The sequence below is a fragment of the Takifugu flavidus genome, chromosome 5 (genome assembly GCF_003711565.1).
Source record: "Takifugu flavidus isolate HTHZ2018 chromosome 5, ASM371156v2, whole genome shotgun sequence".
Lineage (NCBI taxonomy): Eukaryota > Metazoa > Chordata > Actinopteri > Tetraodontiformes > Tetraodontidae > Takifugu > Takifugu flavidus.
In genome coordinates, this window is record NC_079524.1 from 6,408,650 (window position 1) to 6,424,830 (window position 16,181).

Sequence of the window (16,181 nt, forward strand, 5' to 3'; positions counted from 1 at the left end):
TTTATCACTATCATTCTTACTACTGTCGATGGTGTAGTTGGAAATCCCCCCCCCCCAGCACCGTTTTAGTTTTAATTCCATTTTAGTTCATTTCTTTCATGTGTTGAAGACAACTTCCTAAAAAAAAAGGCTGCTTGTGGTTTCTGTTTCGTGTCCGTGGCCCATAGAAAGGACTTTGCCCTGCGTGATCGCTGCAGCCAACACTTCCTGCAGCTGCAGAGGAGCCTTGTGTGCAACACAGCGAGGCTGCACCGGCTGCATCTCCCCGCATCCATCACTCGGATGCCTCGTTAGCTCATCTCTCGCAGCTCACCAGGCCCGACGGCCGGCCGGTGTATCGTCCGCTTCCAGCAGGCATGGCGTTGGTTACTCTCCAGCGATCTCCGACTCCGAGCGCCGCATCTTCTGCCAGCACAGCGACCACGACGGCGGGGGAGGTGAGCTTGGGCGGCGGGCGGACAGAAAGGCAGCGCCGGCGAGCCGAGGTTGTGATTTAAAGTGCGGGGATGTGCGAGATGTTGCCGGAGAACAGGCCCGCTGCATATTAGCACCGTTACACCGTCCCATGCTAGCGAGGGACTTCACGGTAGCTAATTCCTCCTAAACGTCTACGGCAGCGACCACCAGATGCCGTCTAACGTCACATTTCCGGCACTGCTGATGTCATTTTTGCGAAATAAAAACGTTATTAAATAGGCGAACTCCCTGGAACGACTTTAAATCTGTGTAAATCTGGAACGGCTAACGCTAGCCGAGTGTGACAAGAGAGTTATGAATGATATAAGCTGCGGCTAACGTTAGCAGTTTATGATGCGACACGCATTAAATCTGCATGAATATTCGTTATTTGTGGTTACAATGTCACGAACACAGATCAGTACAGCATTGAGGAAACTTTTGAGAGCCTCAGTCTCAAAACAATCGTTAAATCGACCCGAATGAACAAAATTGATATCAATGGACAAAATGTGTTTCAAGGATATTGCCTCGGTTGAGTTATAATCTTTAATAAATCACAATATTAGAGTCGGTCGATAAAACCAAGCTTATTTCTGTGTAAAATCACAGCAGGATTTGGTGCTCTGAAGTGCGGGATGAGCCAATGATGCGCGGAGGAAAATAATTGCCATTTAATGATCATTTATCATACATAACCACCCTTGGGGGGCATTGTGAACTATTATTTCCGGACCCGTAAACACATCACGCTAAAACATTTGCCAAAAGGCTCCAGTGATTCAAACTTTATTAGCTGTTGCGTTCATCACCGGGAGGGGGCGCTGTGCTCACCGACACTTGCCTGATCCTGCTGCACGTCAGTGACAGCATCGCTTGGTGGTTTTGTGACTCCTTCACCTCTTGTTTGAAGCTCGCAGGCATTAAAAAGTGGCCCAAGCACAGCAAATGATCGATCCCACACCCATTTCTGAAATAACCAGCGCTTTTAGCACTATTTGTGTTTCTAAGTTTCTGCAGATATGTGGCGTTCGAGGACATGGGTGTGTTGAATTTTGACTAGATGTGGGGCTTTTTTTTGGGGGGGGGGGCAGTCATCCTGGAGCGGCAGCTGTAGCCCAACAGTCGGGTGAGGTGTGACAGATAAAGCTGCTGCAGCTATGATGTCATCTCTTCTTGTGGGGGTGGGAGGGTATGTGGGGTGTTGGCGGCGTGCTACTGTCAGCGGAGAAGGAGTAAACAGATTTAAAAAATACTGACACAAGGCTGTATTTGTGCGGCATGAGACATTACACCCTAATAACTTCCTCTCTAGCGATATTATGCTTCAGGTATGCTGTATTTCTCTTTTAATTTACAATTATATTCTGTCTGTTGGTCAAAGTCCCCAGAGCTGTCAAAAGCCAAATCGCTGGCTTGATAATAATTCAGCAAGATTAATATCTACAGATGTAGGACTGTGGGTGTGTTCCACCCAGAATGTATATTGTAACTGGAAATGGTCCCCAGTTTGGTTGCGAGGTTCCTTGACAAACAGCAGAGGGCATTGGAGTCGCTTCGGTTCCCCACAGAAGAGTCTTTTCTGGTTTTCACTGCACGCATACTTTAGATTTCCTGCCTGTGCACGGACCCTTCTGTCAAACACTGATGTTCGATCGGTCTGAAAGCTCCTGCGGCAGCAGCCTGCGCTGCCATGCGTCATCCAAGACCATGTAAAATCACCCTATGGTATTTTTATCATTGGCGATAATCATCCAGTTGGAAAGCTAGGATATCGGCTAAAGTCCATGTGCTGCTTCCTTGTTGTCCACAACAGTGAAACATTAGTCGTATTTTACAGGTCTACATTCATCTAATGTTGTTGGCTCTGCCATCTGTATTCCTCTGAACAGATTAGCTGTATAAACATTTGTATTCGGGTCTTAATGTTGTTTTTTTAAAAGATTAATAATATAATATTCACTTATTGAAAAGGCTTTTGACGACATGTTTACTTCATGACCTCTTCTCTGTACCGCAGGACCTCGGCAGTGAGGATGAAAGGCGAACAAATCAGAGGTACGTTTCATCTGTGACCATCCAGGAGGCGGCCTTACATGACCCGCACACCTTAATCTGATTTATGATAAAGACCTGTAAACAGTCCAGAGGCGGTTGCCGTGCCAGTGTTGTCTGGCTGCATAATTGAGATCGTCTCGATTGTAACAGACGTCGAGTCAATAAAGTTAAATAGAGTCGTTGGGTTCACCTAAGTTTGCTACACCGGGGCTGCGTGTGCTCATTTGGACGTGTTGTTTTATGGTTTACGTGACCGTAAAAGGCCGGTCGTAATCTGATTTCTGGAATCACCATGTTATTGAAGTGATCTTGTAAACAGCACAATGTGCTACACTTCAGATAACAGCACTTATCTGATTGGGAGGAATCGGATTAACTCGCCTCCCCAATATTCCAATGTTTGCCTGTTAATCTGATTTACTTCCATATTTTACATCTGGTTATGTGTAAAACAAAAAAAAAAATGTAGAAAACAAGCTCACGGAGGGAGTGGGAAGGTCAAAAGACAAGAAACATGGCTGGGAAGCAGGGTCTTGCATCACTCCATACGTACTCCGGCAGAAATCCGATAAATGGACTGAAAAATGTAAACCAGGGATTTTTGATTATCGCATTTGTGAAGCGCATGTAAACGCATCAGATCCAATTATTGCAGTCATCTGATCACTCCCAGATGCTGGATTTCTACGGTCGTGTAAACAGGCCCATTGTTGACGCGCCGGTTGCTGCGCGTTTTGCTTGTGAATTAAAAACGCCGTTACTGGAGGGGAAACCGTCAGTTTCGTAATCCAAACATTAAAAGATAAAGCCCGAGCTGGTTCAGCTCAAAATTAAACCCACGTGAAAACCTGTTTTTAAAAGGCAGCCGGGCAACAGCCTTTTCATGTCGTCTTTGCTAAAACTCCCTCCTCTTTACATAACCTCAACTTTTTTTTCTTTTTTTTTTCCCAACTCAAGACTCCGAGATAATGAATCAGGTTATTCCCAGTGCAGTTACGCAACAGCTGTGCAGTAATGCATGTTTATACCAGAAAATCTATGCGTGGTGCCAGTCCTGTCTTGTCTCCTGATCTGCTTCCACTGTTTTGGATCTCGGTCGTGAAAATCCCAATAAATTCCTGCTCCCCTTTTGATGCTGCTTGACTCGGCCCATTTATTCGACGAGCACGTTTGCTTTAAGGCCTGTTAATCTGCTGAACGTGAGCGATGGTTGCATCGGTTGGCGGTGCCGGGAGCGCCGCTCCGGGAGGACTTGCACTACCTGTTACCGGCAGAACGTGATAACGTCGACCGGCCAAAGTGGAGTCAGCACACAGGTGCTGGCAGCTGTGCTGGCAGCCCGAGAGCGTCTTTGTTCCATAACCGATTCGGTACAGAGCCGTAGCAACGTGAAAAAGGTCAGAGTTGCATCATGCGCGAGCCTTTTGGCAGGCATGATGTCACTTGTTTTTCGGCGAGGTGTTTTTTTTTTTGATACCCAGGCTGGTGCACAGCCCCCCCCCCCTTCCCCCCCCCTGCCCAGTTTCACTGATGTAAGTGAGAAAGTGTCTGCATTATGCAACTGCTCGCTCCAGGCCAGAGGCCCTTCCCGCTCCTTGCCTGGGCTGTTTCGTGCAAAACCCGTGTGGAGGATTTGGCCACATTCCCACATTTCTGGAGAAACCTCTGAGTGTAACGTGAACCTTTCGCACATCCAGGAGCACCTGGTGACCCAGGGCAGCCTGGACGTCTGGCGTGGTTGGGCCTCGTTCTGCCGTCCTTCTGGCTGCCGCAGCAGCGCCGCGCATCGATATTCTGCCCTGTTCGGATGAATAATCGTAGCCTTTGCGTCATTCAGGACACTAGAATGTTGTAGAAGGCTTGTCTGAGAATCCCGCCAGATTATTAGAGCCCTCCCACTTCTTCTGTGCTCACAAGCGGTTCAGTAGACGACCGCGGGAAAGGAACTCAACCCGGGATTATGGTCCAGCCTACAATTCATTAATATAATTGGATTACTTCTGCATTCAAACCAGTAAATCATAAAGTGCGGATGCATATGTAGAACTGATTTTTGGGAATTAGTTTAAAAACATACCCACTCATGCGGTTTTGTCGACGTCCCGTCGGAGTCACAGCGAGTGCTAGCCACTCCAGAGGGAAAGACGAGATAATCCCACCCCTCTAAGGTCGGGTATAATAAGATTTGTAAGTTTTGGGAGACGGCCAGTTCTCGCTGCCTATCCAAGCAGCAATCGAAGCATTTGTTAAGCTCTGAGACGGAACCGGCCTAGTTGATGTGAAGTTGGAAGTTACTAGCACTATTACATCGCCCCGGGAGACGGATTTGTGATCTGTTGAGGAGAATCTTCCCTTAAAAACACTGTAAAATAGAGCACATGAGCACAGATGTGCACGCCGGAGGCTTTGGTTTGCAGACTGCAGATTGTCCCTCCAGGCAAGAATCAATCTCTCACTTGAGGACAAGAGGGAGGGAGAGCGGGAGGAGGGGGAGGCGAGAGGCGAGAGGGTGTGGTATCTGAACAGACGGAGCTTCTTAACTGTGCAGCACAGATGAAGGCAGCCGGTCATTGCGTCTGTCATTCAGAGTGCTCAGACCTGAGCTCATCTTTCTCCAGTTTACACTGATGATGATGAGGAGGAGGGTGACTTAGAACTGGCGGCGCTCGGGTCCCTGCTCCACGCCACAGGATGCATCTGGTGGTGGAACCCATTGAAGAGGCCGTGATGAAGATGCTGCCGCTTTTTATGGACAAGGCTGGGCTGACCCAGCGTGAGATAAACCACATGTGAGTGCAGTTTATCTTCTGAAATCCAGCCGGAGCTCGTCCGTCATGAATAAATTGACGTTCAAACGCTTGAAGCGTCGGGACTCGACGTTGAAACTTTTGTGTCTCGGTGTCAGAGATATACGTGAGTGATATTTTTAGCCTTGGTGTTTGTGGAGAAGCTGATAGCGGGCTGCTGCAGGATAAGAAGAGCGAATGCCGTTTCATTTGAATGTCAGAGCCTCTTCTGTGTGTTGGCACCTTCTGTTATCCATCCTGACAGTTGCTCCTCCCGATAGCATCATAATGCTCAAGCGGGAAAAGTCAGAAGCCACCAAAATCAGACAAACGCTCCTTTGGAAAAGCATCCGCCCGCTTGCTTTGCAACGCTGAGAATTCTGCGTGACGGGTCGTGGGGGAAGTTATTCAGAGGTGCACAAAACAAAGTCTTTTGTTCCCATAAGATTCTCCCGATGATCTTGGTCCTCTCTCGACTGCATGTGGGCCTTGTTGGCCAGGCGGAACACTTAGAACATTACATCCTTTGGAGCGAAGAGGCCTCTTTCATGCAGAGTGTGTATACAATAGTTTTCAGTGGACAAGGCCTTTCTCTGTATTTTAGTCACAATGTACAGATTCAGGATTGTTACTTCTGCTTGGAGCAGCTAGCAGAGCTGGAGTTAAGATTTTTCCATATACCATTCCATTTCCATATATGCACCACAAGCGAACCGTAGATGGGTCAGGTATTTAAGGGTGGGTTACACTGCAACAAGCATGTGCTGACATGACGAGTCGAATCTCAAATCTGCCGCCAGCGCAGCAGAAATGTGACAGCTAAGCATTTGGGTTCAGATTCATTGCTGCTGCAGTGTGGGCGTCTCCCTTTTTTTGCCTAAATAATCAGCAGTGGGCAAACCTCATTTTCGCTCGTATCCAATCCAAAAAACATATTGCATTTGCCTCTCTAAAGACAAACTGGTTTGAACTGACCATACTGATCTGCTACGCTAGGTGCATGTTGCGCAGAAGGTTGTGCAACATATACGTATCACGCACTGTAGGTCTGTGATTTCTAACCCCCTCTGTTTGTTTTTGCAGTCTTAGCGAGAGCTTCTTCATGGTGAAGGGCGCTGCTCTCTTCCTCCAGCAGGGAAGCAGCCACCAGGGTCAGAAAGCACATCCAAACCACAAACATGCAGGTGAGGATCGCCAGACTCGGCCTGTGAAAGGCCCACTTGGTCAGTCTCGTTATTTTAGCTCATCCGGGCAACGAGCCACCCACCCTGACACCAGCAGGTGTTTGTGGCCGAGACGAGGAGGATGAAGGTTCCAGACGTACAGTATACTGTAGCTTAGGCAGATTAAGCGTGTAAATCCACCACATGATAACAGTATGAGTAAAACTGCTGCCGATCACAAGGTCTTTATGATCCGGTGTATCCTCACCTTGTTTTTCTATCATGTTAACAGAGCGGCAAAAGAGCAGCCGCAGTTACATGGAAGGAAATCAACAGTAAAAAAATGCCAAGTTATTTGGCAACTTAGTTTACTGTACGGAGCCTCTCCCATAGCTCGTCGCTTTGTGCTCAAAGTATATGGCTGAGGAAGTTAATTAGGTCATGAGAACTGGGACACAAGCACACGGTGACCATGCTATCTTACACAACTCGAATCAGTGTTAGATTAACGCATGCATTCTATCAGTGTGTGTCCTGGTCAAGCCAAACTGCTCCGAAAGCAAACCAGCTCGGCCTCCTACGCGGCCACTTTATTAGCATGTGTTACTATTTTGTCAGTGATGAATTCAGTCACTCATTTACTCCGGGTTGAATATAAGAGGTTCAGAAATGTAAATTAGAAGACTTTATCCTTGATCCAGGAGTGGCAGGGTGCAGGGAAGGAAACATCATTTTTCTTGTTTTCCTTGTGGTTAAAGGGAAAAAAAACCACAGGCGCATACTAGACAGAAAGCGGTCAGACACTAATCTGTTGCCTGAACATCAGCGTCTAATAGCTTCAGTTAATGTGTTGTCACATATTTTAACATAATCAGCTGTTAATTGGCCCTTAGAATGACTGTTGATTCCTTTTTCCACCCTGTTTTTATTATCAGACCTCACAAGAAGAGCCAGAGAAATTTAGAGGAGTAAAGGTCGTAGTTGGTCAGTTGTGATTCCTAATCTAAGCTGTCAGGTTCTGCAGTGTTTTTATCTCTGAGCTTTGGTGTTAAACAGCGGGGAGCAGCGTAACTCCCCGCGCCTTCACCAGACTTTTCTGTTTAATGTGTTTCATCATGTTATGAATCTTCTGAGTGCATATGTATCAATTTTCTCCGTCTCTTTTCAATAGGAGACTTACCTCAACACTTGCAGGTGATGATAAACATTCTTCGCTCCGAGGATAGAATTAAACTGGTGAGAGACGCACACATCTGATCAAAAATACACAAACGGATCAGTAACTAACAAGTTGACAAGTCCCCGAGGATGCGCTTTATTGGGCCTTTTGAGAGGCTTGGTTGTTGATCAGAATCATGAGGTCATGAGAGCAGGTTTGAACACACTCAGGAGAGCATTACTTAATGTTCCGTGGTTTGTGTCTCTCTCAAGCCGAGTTATTTTATGTTTACAAGCCCCGTGTTCTCACACGGCCCAATGAGTTGTCTGCACGGTTACGTCAAAGTTGTACTCCAATATTTTTTACACATCCAGTTGTGAAACACCGTTAGGCACAGGTCCTGTGCCCTCTTGCATAAGCCTGAGCACAAGGGAGCTCCAAACACACCAAGTCAGATGTACTGAATTAAGCTTGCGTCATCTGACACCTTTTTTATGTTTGTGTTGTCGCTGTTATTAACTCAGCATTGACTTGCCTCCCTCCCATCCAGGCGGTGCGGCTGGAGAGTGCGTGGTCAGATCGTGTGCGGTACATGCTGGTGGTATACACCAGCGGGAGGCAAGACACAGAGGAGAACATCCTGCTGGGAATCGACTTCACCAACAAGGACTGGTGAGCCGGAGGCGGGGGCTGGGCTGGGCTGCACATGTGCTGTTTAACTGTACACTTTGTTTTCGCTCCTTCCAGCAAAAGCTGTTCGATCGGCATGGTGCTGCCTCTGTGGAGCGACACAAAGATCCATCTGGATGGTGATGGGTGAGTTCAGACAGTGTAGCCGCCCCCTGTTGCACGCGCTGAATCATCACAGTCGTGGTGCCCTATGTGGTGCCCAGGGAATGACCAGCAGTTGTCTTTGCACCACAGGGGCTTTACTGTAAACACCGCAGGACGGACTCACGTCTTCAAACCTGTATCGGTGCAGGTTATGTGGTGAGTAATGAACAAATCCCGGCACCACAGTGGATCCCTGAACTCATTTAACTTCATGACACACCAGTAGACGTTCCAATTCACATGTGCTGTTTCTGCTTTAGACTGCCCCCTGCTGGCGTGAAGATTCACTGTTTAATGTACTGACTTTTTTCAAAGTGTTCCAACAAAACTCGTTTTAAGTCTTGTTCTCTCTATGTTTCTGCACAATGTGAACATAGGTCAGCCCTGCAGGTGCTGCACAAGGTCTGTGAATTGTCACGTAGGTATAATTATTTTCCTGGCGGCATGGCGCTCACTTGGATGGGTTACTATGAAAGCTGCATCGCCTCGGACCAGAGCTGCATTAACGAATGGAACGCAATGAAGGACTTGGAGACGACGCGGCCCGACTCCCCTTCCATGTTTGTTGACAAGTCAGTTAATGTGTCTTGAATTGGATTCTGTACACAAACGCTGAAACTAATTATGCTGCACGTGTTGCTGAAAGAGCCGAGCGTCCGTGATGTTTATGAGGCTTCGTCTTTGGCAGGCCATCAGAGAGAGAGAGGACGGAGTGCCTTATTAAAGCCAAACTCCGAAGTATCATGACGTGCCAGGACCTGGAGAACGTCACCTGTAAACAGGTAAAATATGCACAGCGTCACGCACACACCCTCACAGAGCATTGTGGCGTAGTTTCATGTTTATTTATAGGGCAACATCAGAGTTATTCAACAGGTTTCAAAACGGGTTTTAAACTTTCTACGCTCCGGAATGTGGTTTTATGCTGTTGAGTGCACGTAGATTCCCAGACTTCCAGTCACATAACACTTGCAGTCTTTCAGTAAAACTATTTGTGTTATCCAACGCAGCAAAATCCAAGTAAGAAACTATGCTTTCTTCTTTTTTGGGGGTAGATACGAACAGAGCTGGAACAACATATGAACTGTAACCTGAAGGAGTACAAAGAGTTCATTGACAACGAGATGCTTCTCATCCTCGGCCAGATGGACAAAGCCACTCTCATCTTTGACCACGTCTACTTGGTAGGACACTTGGCTTTCTTCTCGTGCAGAACTGCTTTTAAAGGCTTCACTCGCTCCGCGTCCCTCGAAAGAAGTGTTTGGAAGAAAAATTTGCTTAAAAGTAAAGGGAGCAAATATCCTTGGTCTAATTCGCATTACTCTTCACGTGTTTACAGGGATCAGAATGGAATGCTTCGAATTTAGAGGAGCTGCAAGAAACAGGGTGACTTGTTTCATATTGTGAAAAACTAAGATATGAATAAAAAACATTTCGACATGCTCCTGTAGGAATGTTGTTGGCATTAACAGTATCCTTCCTCCTTAGGGTGCGGTATATCCTCAACGTTACCAGGGAGATAGACAACTTTTTTCCGGGCACATTCAACTATCACAACATACGCGTATATGATGAGGACGCCACTGACCTGCTGTCGCACTGGAATGACACATACAACTTTATTGTTAAAGCAAAGTGAGTTCTAGCTGGGAGTAATGATCTCCAGATATGTACTTTAGTGTCTCTCATGGGACCCATTTAAGCTGGGAATCGTTTAACTACACTTTTATGTCTTCCCCTAAATTCTTGTGCATAGGAAGAACGATTCCAAGTGTTTGGTCCATTGCAAGATGGGTGTCAGTCGGTCCGCTTCCACCGTTATTGCTTATGCCATGAAAGAGTACGGGTGGACATTAGACAAAGCCTACAATTTTGTCAAGCAAAAGAGAAGTGTCACGCGGCCTAATCCAGGTTTCATGAGGCAGTTGGCGGAATATGAGGGCATCCTTGATGCTAGGTAAGACCTTGATGTGTGTGTGTGTGAGGGGACACCTCCCAGGATGTCTATGTGCCTTTAGTGTGACCCGTCTTTCTGATTTCCACACTGGTTACGTCAATATTTGCAGTAAGCAGCGTCACAACAAGCTGTGGCATCCAGATGCAGACTGTGAGATGAGCGAGGGTCCACAGGAATCAGCTCAAACTGAGGGAGAGGAGGGAAGGCACCTGACTCAAGAGCCCACGATGTCTTCATGTTGTGAAGAGGGAATGTCTGAGAGGGGAGCTGCGTGTCCCTCCCCATGCCGTACTGTTTCACTGGATATTGACCCCGCCTACAATAACTATTATTTCCGCCGGCTATCCGACTCAGCTCTCGACAGCGAGCCGTCAACTCCAGTTCGCGGCCCTCCTCTTCTCGGCATGGAGAAAGTCTTTATAGAAATTGAGGATGTGGAGCGAGATGCTCTGTTGGATGATGAGACCTTTGATGGCCGTGAAGGCCTGTCCCTCTCCCACTTTGGGCCTTCAGCAGCTGGAACGGCCGCCCAGACAAGTTCAAGGGGCCCGGAGCCATTAGAGGAGCTGCGCCTCAGGCTGGAGTTCAGTACAGTGGAAGAGGAGGACGAGGAGGAGGTTCAGAAAGAGGAGGCAGAGATGGAGGTGCTCATGCAGCCAGATGATGGGGGAGGCGGGGGAGATGAAGCACAAGATGTGGATACAGAAGGTAACGGAATGGACTTGGCAACCTTAAATGAAAACTCCAACAATAACAACCATTTCAGCATTCCACGTGAACGTCATGTAAGTTCTACTTTTGCTTTATTTTTAGAGCGATAACACTTTTTTTTCTCCATGAAAAGAAATTTCGAAAGATTCTGGCCAGGCTCCTGATGTTATATCTTTACTGTTTATGTTAGGTAAAGCCTTCCTCCATCACTCCTCCAGCTGATGTTTCAACACTGGCTGCTCAATTCAAGCAGAAAGCAGATTCTCCACCATTAATCTCTCCGCTTTGCCTTAACCCCAGTGCTTCTGACGTCCCAAGTGCTTCATTCCTGCTCTCTCATACCTCTTCTGAAGGCTCAACATCTTCGACCCTAATACCCGCGTGTGGTTCTGTGTGTGACCATGCCAACTGCACTGGGACCACACCCACAGCTCCACTCTCCAGAGAGAGAGAGCCCAGAGACCCGCCAGACAAAATCGAGCTCAAAGACAATGACACATTCGTGGAAATAAAACAGATCCAGAAAAGTATCTCTTCCTCAGATGGCTTCTATGAGATAAGGAGAATGGATCAGGAGGAGTTGCCAGTTGCGTGCTGCGTTGGTCATCCGCAGGAGGCGCTATTGGAGCTGCAGAGGTCCGGGCTCGTCCGCCGTCGCGCTGAAAGACTGGAGAGACTTTCGGTTTCATCCCAGGAGAGACTGCACTCTCCTTTGCACACCTGTCAAAAGTCTAAAAAGAGCTCTTCTCACTCTGAAGGTGAAGAGTGCTCTGGCCTCACTGGGGACTTCCCTAAGTCTTCTACACCCTGCCAAGTGCGCTTAGAGCCACTGATGACCAATGAAGCCTTGTTGGGGGTGATAGGGTCCGAGTTCCTCACGCCCAACTCCTCGCCTCACGGCTCCACCCTGACGCGCAGCTCCAGCAGCAACAGCCTGCACAGCGTGAGGGGGAAGCCCGGCCTGGTGCGACAGCGGGCGCAGGAGATCGAAACCCGCATTCGCCTGGCGGGCCTAACCGTGCCCACGAAGTTGAAGCGCTCCAACTCGCTGGCCAAGTTGGACAACCTCAACTTCTCCTCGGAGGATCTGTGCTCAGCCTGCTCCTCTGACGCAGGAACGCTCCTGCTCCTCTCGCTGTCTCCGGAACCAGACCCTTGCCTGGAATGGGACGCAGCCGCCACCGCCACCTTCGCTCTGCCTCAGCCCTATAAAAATCAGCACACTCCAGAGCGGGCGCCACCCGCCGAGCCCAGAAGTTGACACATCAACTGGAGGTTATACACGCTCCAGCCATACCTTCACGTATCCTGAAATGCATGTAAACAGAAAAAAAATGATGCCAATTGTTGTCATTGGGAGAGTATACGCTCCCCTTTTCACTTTGTTTCTCGAACTGCTGTTCACAGTGCGGAAAGTCATATTGCTGTATCTGGAAAAAAAGTGTAAAGCCATTAATTCACACCAGACGTGGTTTGATTCATGGACAAACAAGTGCCTTACCCAAGAGACCTGAGGCACAGAGCTCCATGTGAATGAGAGACAGAGACAGCACATGACGCGCTATTACCTTTAATGCAACAATACCTGATATTTACCAAATGGTGGTATGTCCATTGGCACTTACATATTTCTTTTAACCATTCGCTCAAAATTCCGCACTACAGACAAGCTGCTCGTTGGGGCTTGCCAGAAAGTGGGACTTGTTTACTGTGCAGTTTTGTTTTGGACACCAGAGGGTTGTAAAGTTAATAGTTACCTCATGTTGAAATCATGAAGCTCTTTCATAGACAAACCAGGACAAATCTTCATCCAGTGAATTAGCTGGAATTGAATTAAAGCAAATAGATGCATTAATACTGTATTTGTGTGCCTGAGTGAGTGGATGGGAATGAAAGGGGTGAAAAATGTGAGATGTTAGCTTTGCCAGAGGCTCGCCCATTGTTCTCAACAAACAGGAAAAACAAAAATAAGTTTGTTGTTCATTTGCACTGTTTTTTAGTGAGTGTTACGCAGCAAGCTATCCAAACTACCAATACAGGAATGTTATTGAGCTCATCATTACCTGCCGTGATCCCAGAGAGGAGAGAAGAACCCCTCCTCGCTTAACAAATCGGACACCATCCTTTATGGTACAGAGCTAAACCACTCACGTTTAAATGCCTAAAAGCACTCCCCAACGTACAACTGTGAAAGACCAAAGTTCTTTGGTTGTCTCGACAAATTGGAAACACCATTGAAGCTGTATTTAATACATGAGTCGCAATCGTATGTATTTAAATGCTGTCATGTTTTTCTTTTCTTTTCTTTGCACATTTTGGGAGAAATGAGAGGTTCCGAAGTCAGCGGGCTCATAGCTGTTCAGCTTTTCTTCTCATATCATCAGTGAGTTTGGAAGCTTGATCACAAAAGGTTACGTCACAATTTTGTAACCGTTTTCTTTTTATATTTAAGTATGCAGTAAAACTTTTTGTACTGTACATCGCTGTAGTTCGAATGCATATTGCACTTTTTATGTTCAAAATAAAGTACTGTATGTGTTCATTAATGAAATAAACATTTCTTTTACATAGCAACGGTCTCGCTTCTTTCAGCTCCTGTAGGTCGGTGTCGTGGAAAACACCCATGACTGTGCTGCCCCGAACACGTGGGCGTTCCGCTTTCAACCTTTCCTGAATGGAAAGGAAACACAACCGCACGTTAAACGAAATATCTGCACGGGGATTTGACTGTGACGGTGACTCTATCCTAAAATTACATCACGTTGCCCCCATCTGTGGGCTTTGGCAGGCGAGTCGTCCACTAGCTGCCAGGTTGCGTAACATCTGGCTTCCCGTCGCTGTTTGCATGACATCAGTGAATTCAGTTACACGCTCTTGTCCTGCTTGTGACTCCAGATGAGCCCGTGTTGGTGCATTAACACGCCCCTTATCATAGAGATGTTTAGAATTCCCTCAATGCAGAAATCTCTTTGATCTCTTCATGGATCAAAGACGATGCGAACTCATGAGCACATGTGTGGATGGGTTTGAGAGCGGAAGACCTGCAGTCTCTCTGCCCGGCAGGACTGACTGTGTCAGCATGGTCTGGGACTGGGTGTCGGCTGCTCTCTTTCCTTTCTGTCTGTGAAATCTTGGCCACCGTAGCTTCAGTACCTGAGCATCTGTCTTGTTTTGGGTGTTACTGTAGAGACCAAGACAAACAAAAGATAAGGTCCAGACAGACCTGGGATCAGAGGATTGTGCAGGCCTCCGTACTGGGGTATCAGTGGTACCAGTTGGGCACGATGAAAAGTCCACCCCTCGTGAATCTGAGGGCTCGGGATCAAAGCAACAGAGTGGCAGAGATGCAGAAAAGTTCAACATGGTGTCTCAGGCGCAGCGAGACGCGAAAAGCAAGTCCTCTTGATTATATTAGTCAAATGTGCTGTGACATCACATGGATGTAATATAAGGCTCCCATTGCCTGAGCATTTGAGGGAGGACTGAACATCACCAAACAACCAACAAAGCAGACTGTGTCAGTGCTGAGAGCGATAGGCCGAGCTTCCACATCTATCTGGTGAGTGGCAATGATCGCGGATCAATATTGCATGCATGCCATTGTGAGAGGCAGGGGTTGTCACGAGTGAGGTGTGGGCTCAACTAATCGGAGCTGATCAAAGGGGGGAGGTAAGGAAGATCCAGGTTTTATATCCCAGACGCTGCGACTTATGTTGGACTTGTGGAATTGCTGTATGTGTGAATACGTCGAAGCAGCCGAGCACATGGTGATCAACTGATCGGCTGAAGGCATTCTGGGAAGACCAGGCGGGATAATAGAGTATTTGTTAACAGGAAGGAGGGTTCCCCCACGCTGACCCGTTAGTTGGGGCGGGGGATCTCAATCCAAACACACTTTCAACCTGTGGGATCCACATGATCTGACCAGAGGAGTGGAGGTAGTTCTGTTGTTTCATTGATGTCTTCACGCATTTCTGCCCGCTCCCAACGCAAACAAGACATTTTTACCCACTCGCACAGCTCGGCCACCATTGTAGGGGGGATCATCAGCTCTCTTAGCCATGTGTCCGCTCTGTCAGATGATAAGTCAACAGCAGTCATATGTTGTCACACAGACAAGGGTTAGACTCGTGGTCTGGGTCATTGTCTATTGTGTTGCAGTATTTTCAGTGCTTACTGCAGCAGTTTAGCTGGTCACATCAAATGAGATACGAAGAAATTATTGGAAAAATCTCAAGGAAAAAATGTCCCTGCAGGATCAGCTTATCTGGTCCTGTTTTCCTATCTGTGATCATTTCGCCGCATTAAGAGTCCCGTAGTTCCGTCATCAGCAGTTTCACTAGCAATGTAATTGTTTTCCGAGCAGTGACTGCAGGCAACAGCACATGACAAAGTTCCTGGGTGAAGCCTGATCGTACAGAAGTGCACACAAGTCACCAGGAAATGTTTAACCTATGGGAGCACAAGTTATTAATCCAAATATTATCATTCGGCATTACCTACCCTGAACACTAATATAATGGTGTTCATTTCTAACTGAATATCAAGTACAAGTAGATAAAAGAAATCAATCTCAACTCCACTTCTTTGACAATATTTTAGCATTTAGTTTTCATGGTAAAATGCAACACTGTGTGCCATTTACGTCACAAATGAGGCTGTGGTGAGAGTGCTGATTCGTCATTTTTGTGTCTTAAACATTCATTTCCCGTTCACAAGTGTCTCTGACGCAAAAGCTTGTGACTGCAATCAACCTAAAGTCTAGCGACTCTGAGCAAGTGCGTGAATGACCCTACAGAGGGAACACTACAACAGCTAAAGTCATAAGATACACCAATTCAGCACTTGCAATAAAATGGCCATAAAATGGCGGCTGTGTGACTGTGAGCTGGTTGAGACAGGTTTGTAATGTGCAGAAGCATCATGATGTGACCTCACGCCTTTTGCTGTAGATCAGAATGGGGCAGAACCAGGATAAGCTGGATGAAGGAGAACAAGTCCTCGGTGCAGTGCCAGAAGAGACAAGTCCAGACCCAGACTCTGGCAGTGCAGGTGAT

The 16,181-nt window shown here is 47.2% G+C and overlaps 1 protein-coding gene across 2 annotated transcripts; it reads left to right on the forward strand.

The window, feature by feature from the left end:
- Positions 1-153: 153 nt before the first annotated feature.
- Positions 154-13,698, forward strand: ssh1a (slingshot protein phosphatase 1a). Of its 2 annotated transcripts, XM_057032508.1 has the most exons (15): positions 154-437; positions 2,477-2,514; positions 6,384-6,484; positions 7,635-7,699; positions 8,173-8,294; positions 8,370-8,438; positions 8,547-8,612; positions 8,834-9,028; positions 9,145-9,238; positions 9,512-9,640; positions 9,796-9,842; positions 9,945-10,091; positions 10,213-10,413; positions 10,523-11,198; positions 11,315-13,698. In XM_057032508.1, the coding sequence occupies exons 1-15, from the start codon at positions 357-359 to the stop codon at positions 12,383-12,385; spliced, it is 3,102 nt and encodes a 1,033-aa protein (XP_056888488.1). In that variant the 5' UTR covers positions 154-356; the 3' UTR covers positions 12,386-13,698. The 2 variants fall into 2 exon arrangements, with proteins under 2 accessions (XP_056888488.1, XP_056888489.1); XM_057032509.1 differs by lacking the exons at positions 154-437; positions 2,477-2,514 and adding an exon at positions 5,038-5,303.
- Positions 13,699-16,181: the final 2,483 nt, after the last annotated feature.

Bases quoted from the DNA above. Each gene is read 5' to 3' on its own strand.
- ssh1a (XM_057032508.1), top strand. From the start codon at position 357: ATGGCGTTGGTTACTCTCCAGCGATCTCCGACTCCGAGCGCCGCATCT. The intron at 438-2,476 runs GTGAGCTTGGGC...TCTGTACCGCAG, and splicing joins CGACCACGACGGCGGGGGAG to GACCTCGGCAGTGAGGATGA. The intron at 2,515-6,383 runs GTACGTTTCATC...TTGTTTTTGCAG, and splicing joins GAAAGGCGAACAAATCAGAG to TCTTAGCGAGAGCTTCTTCA.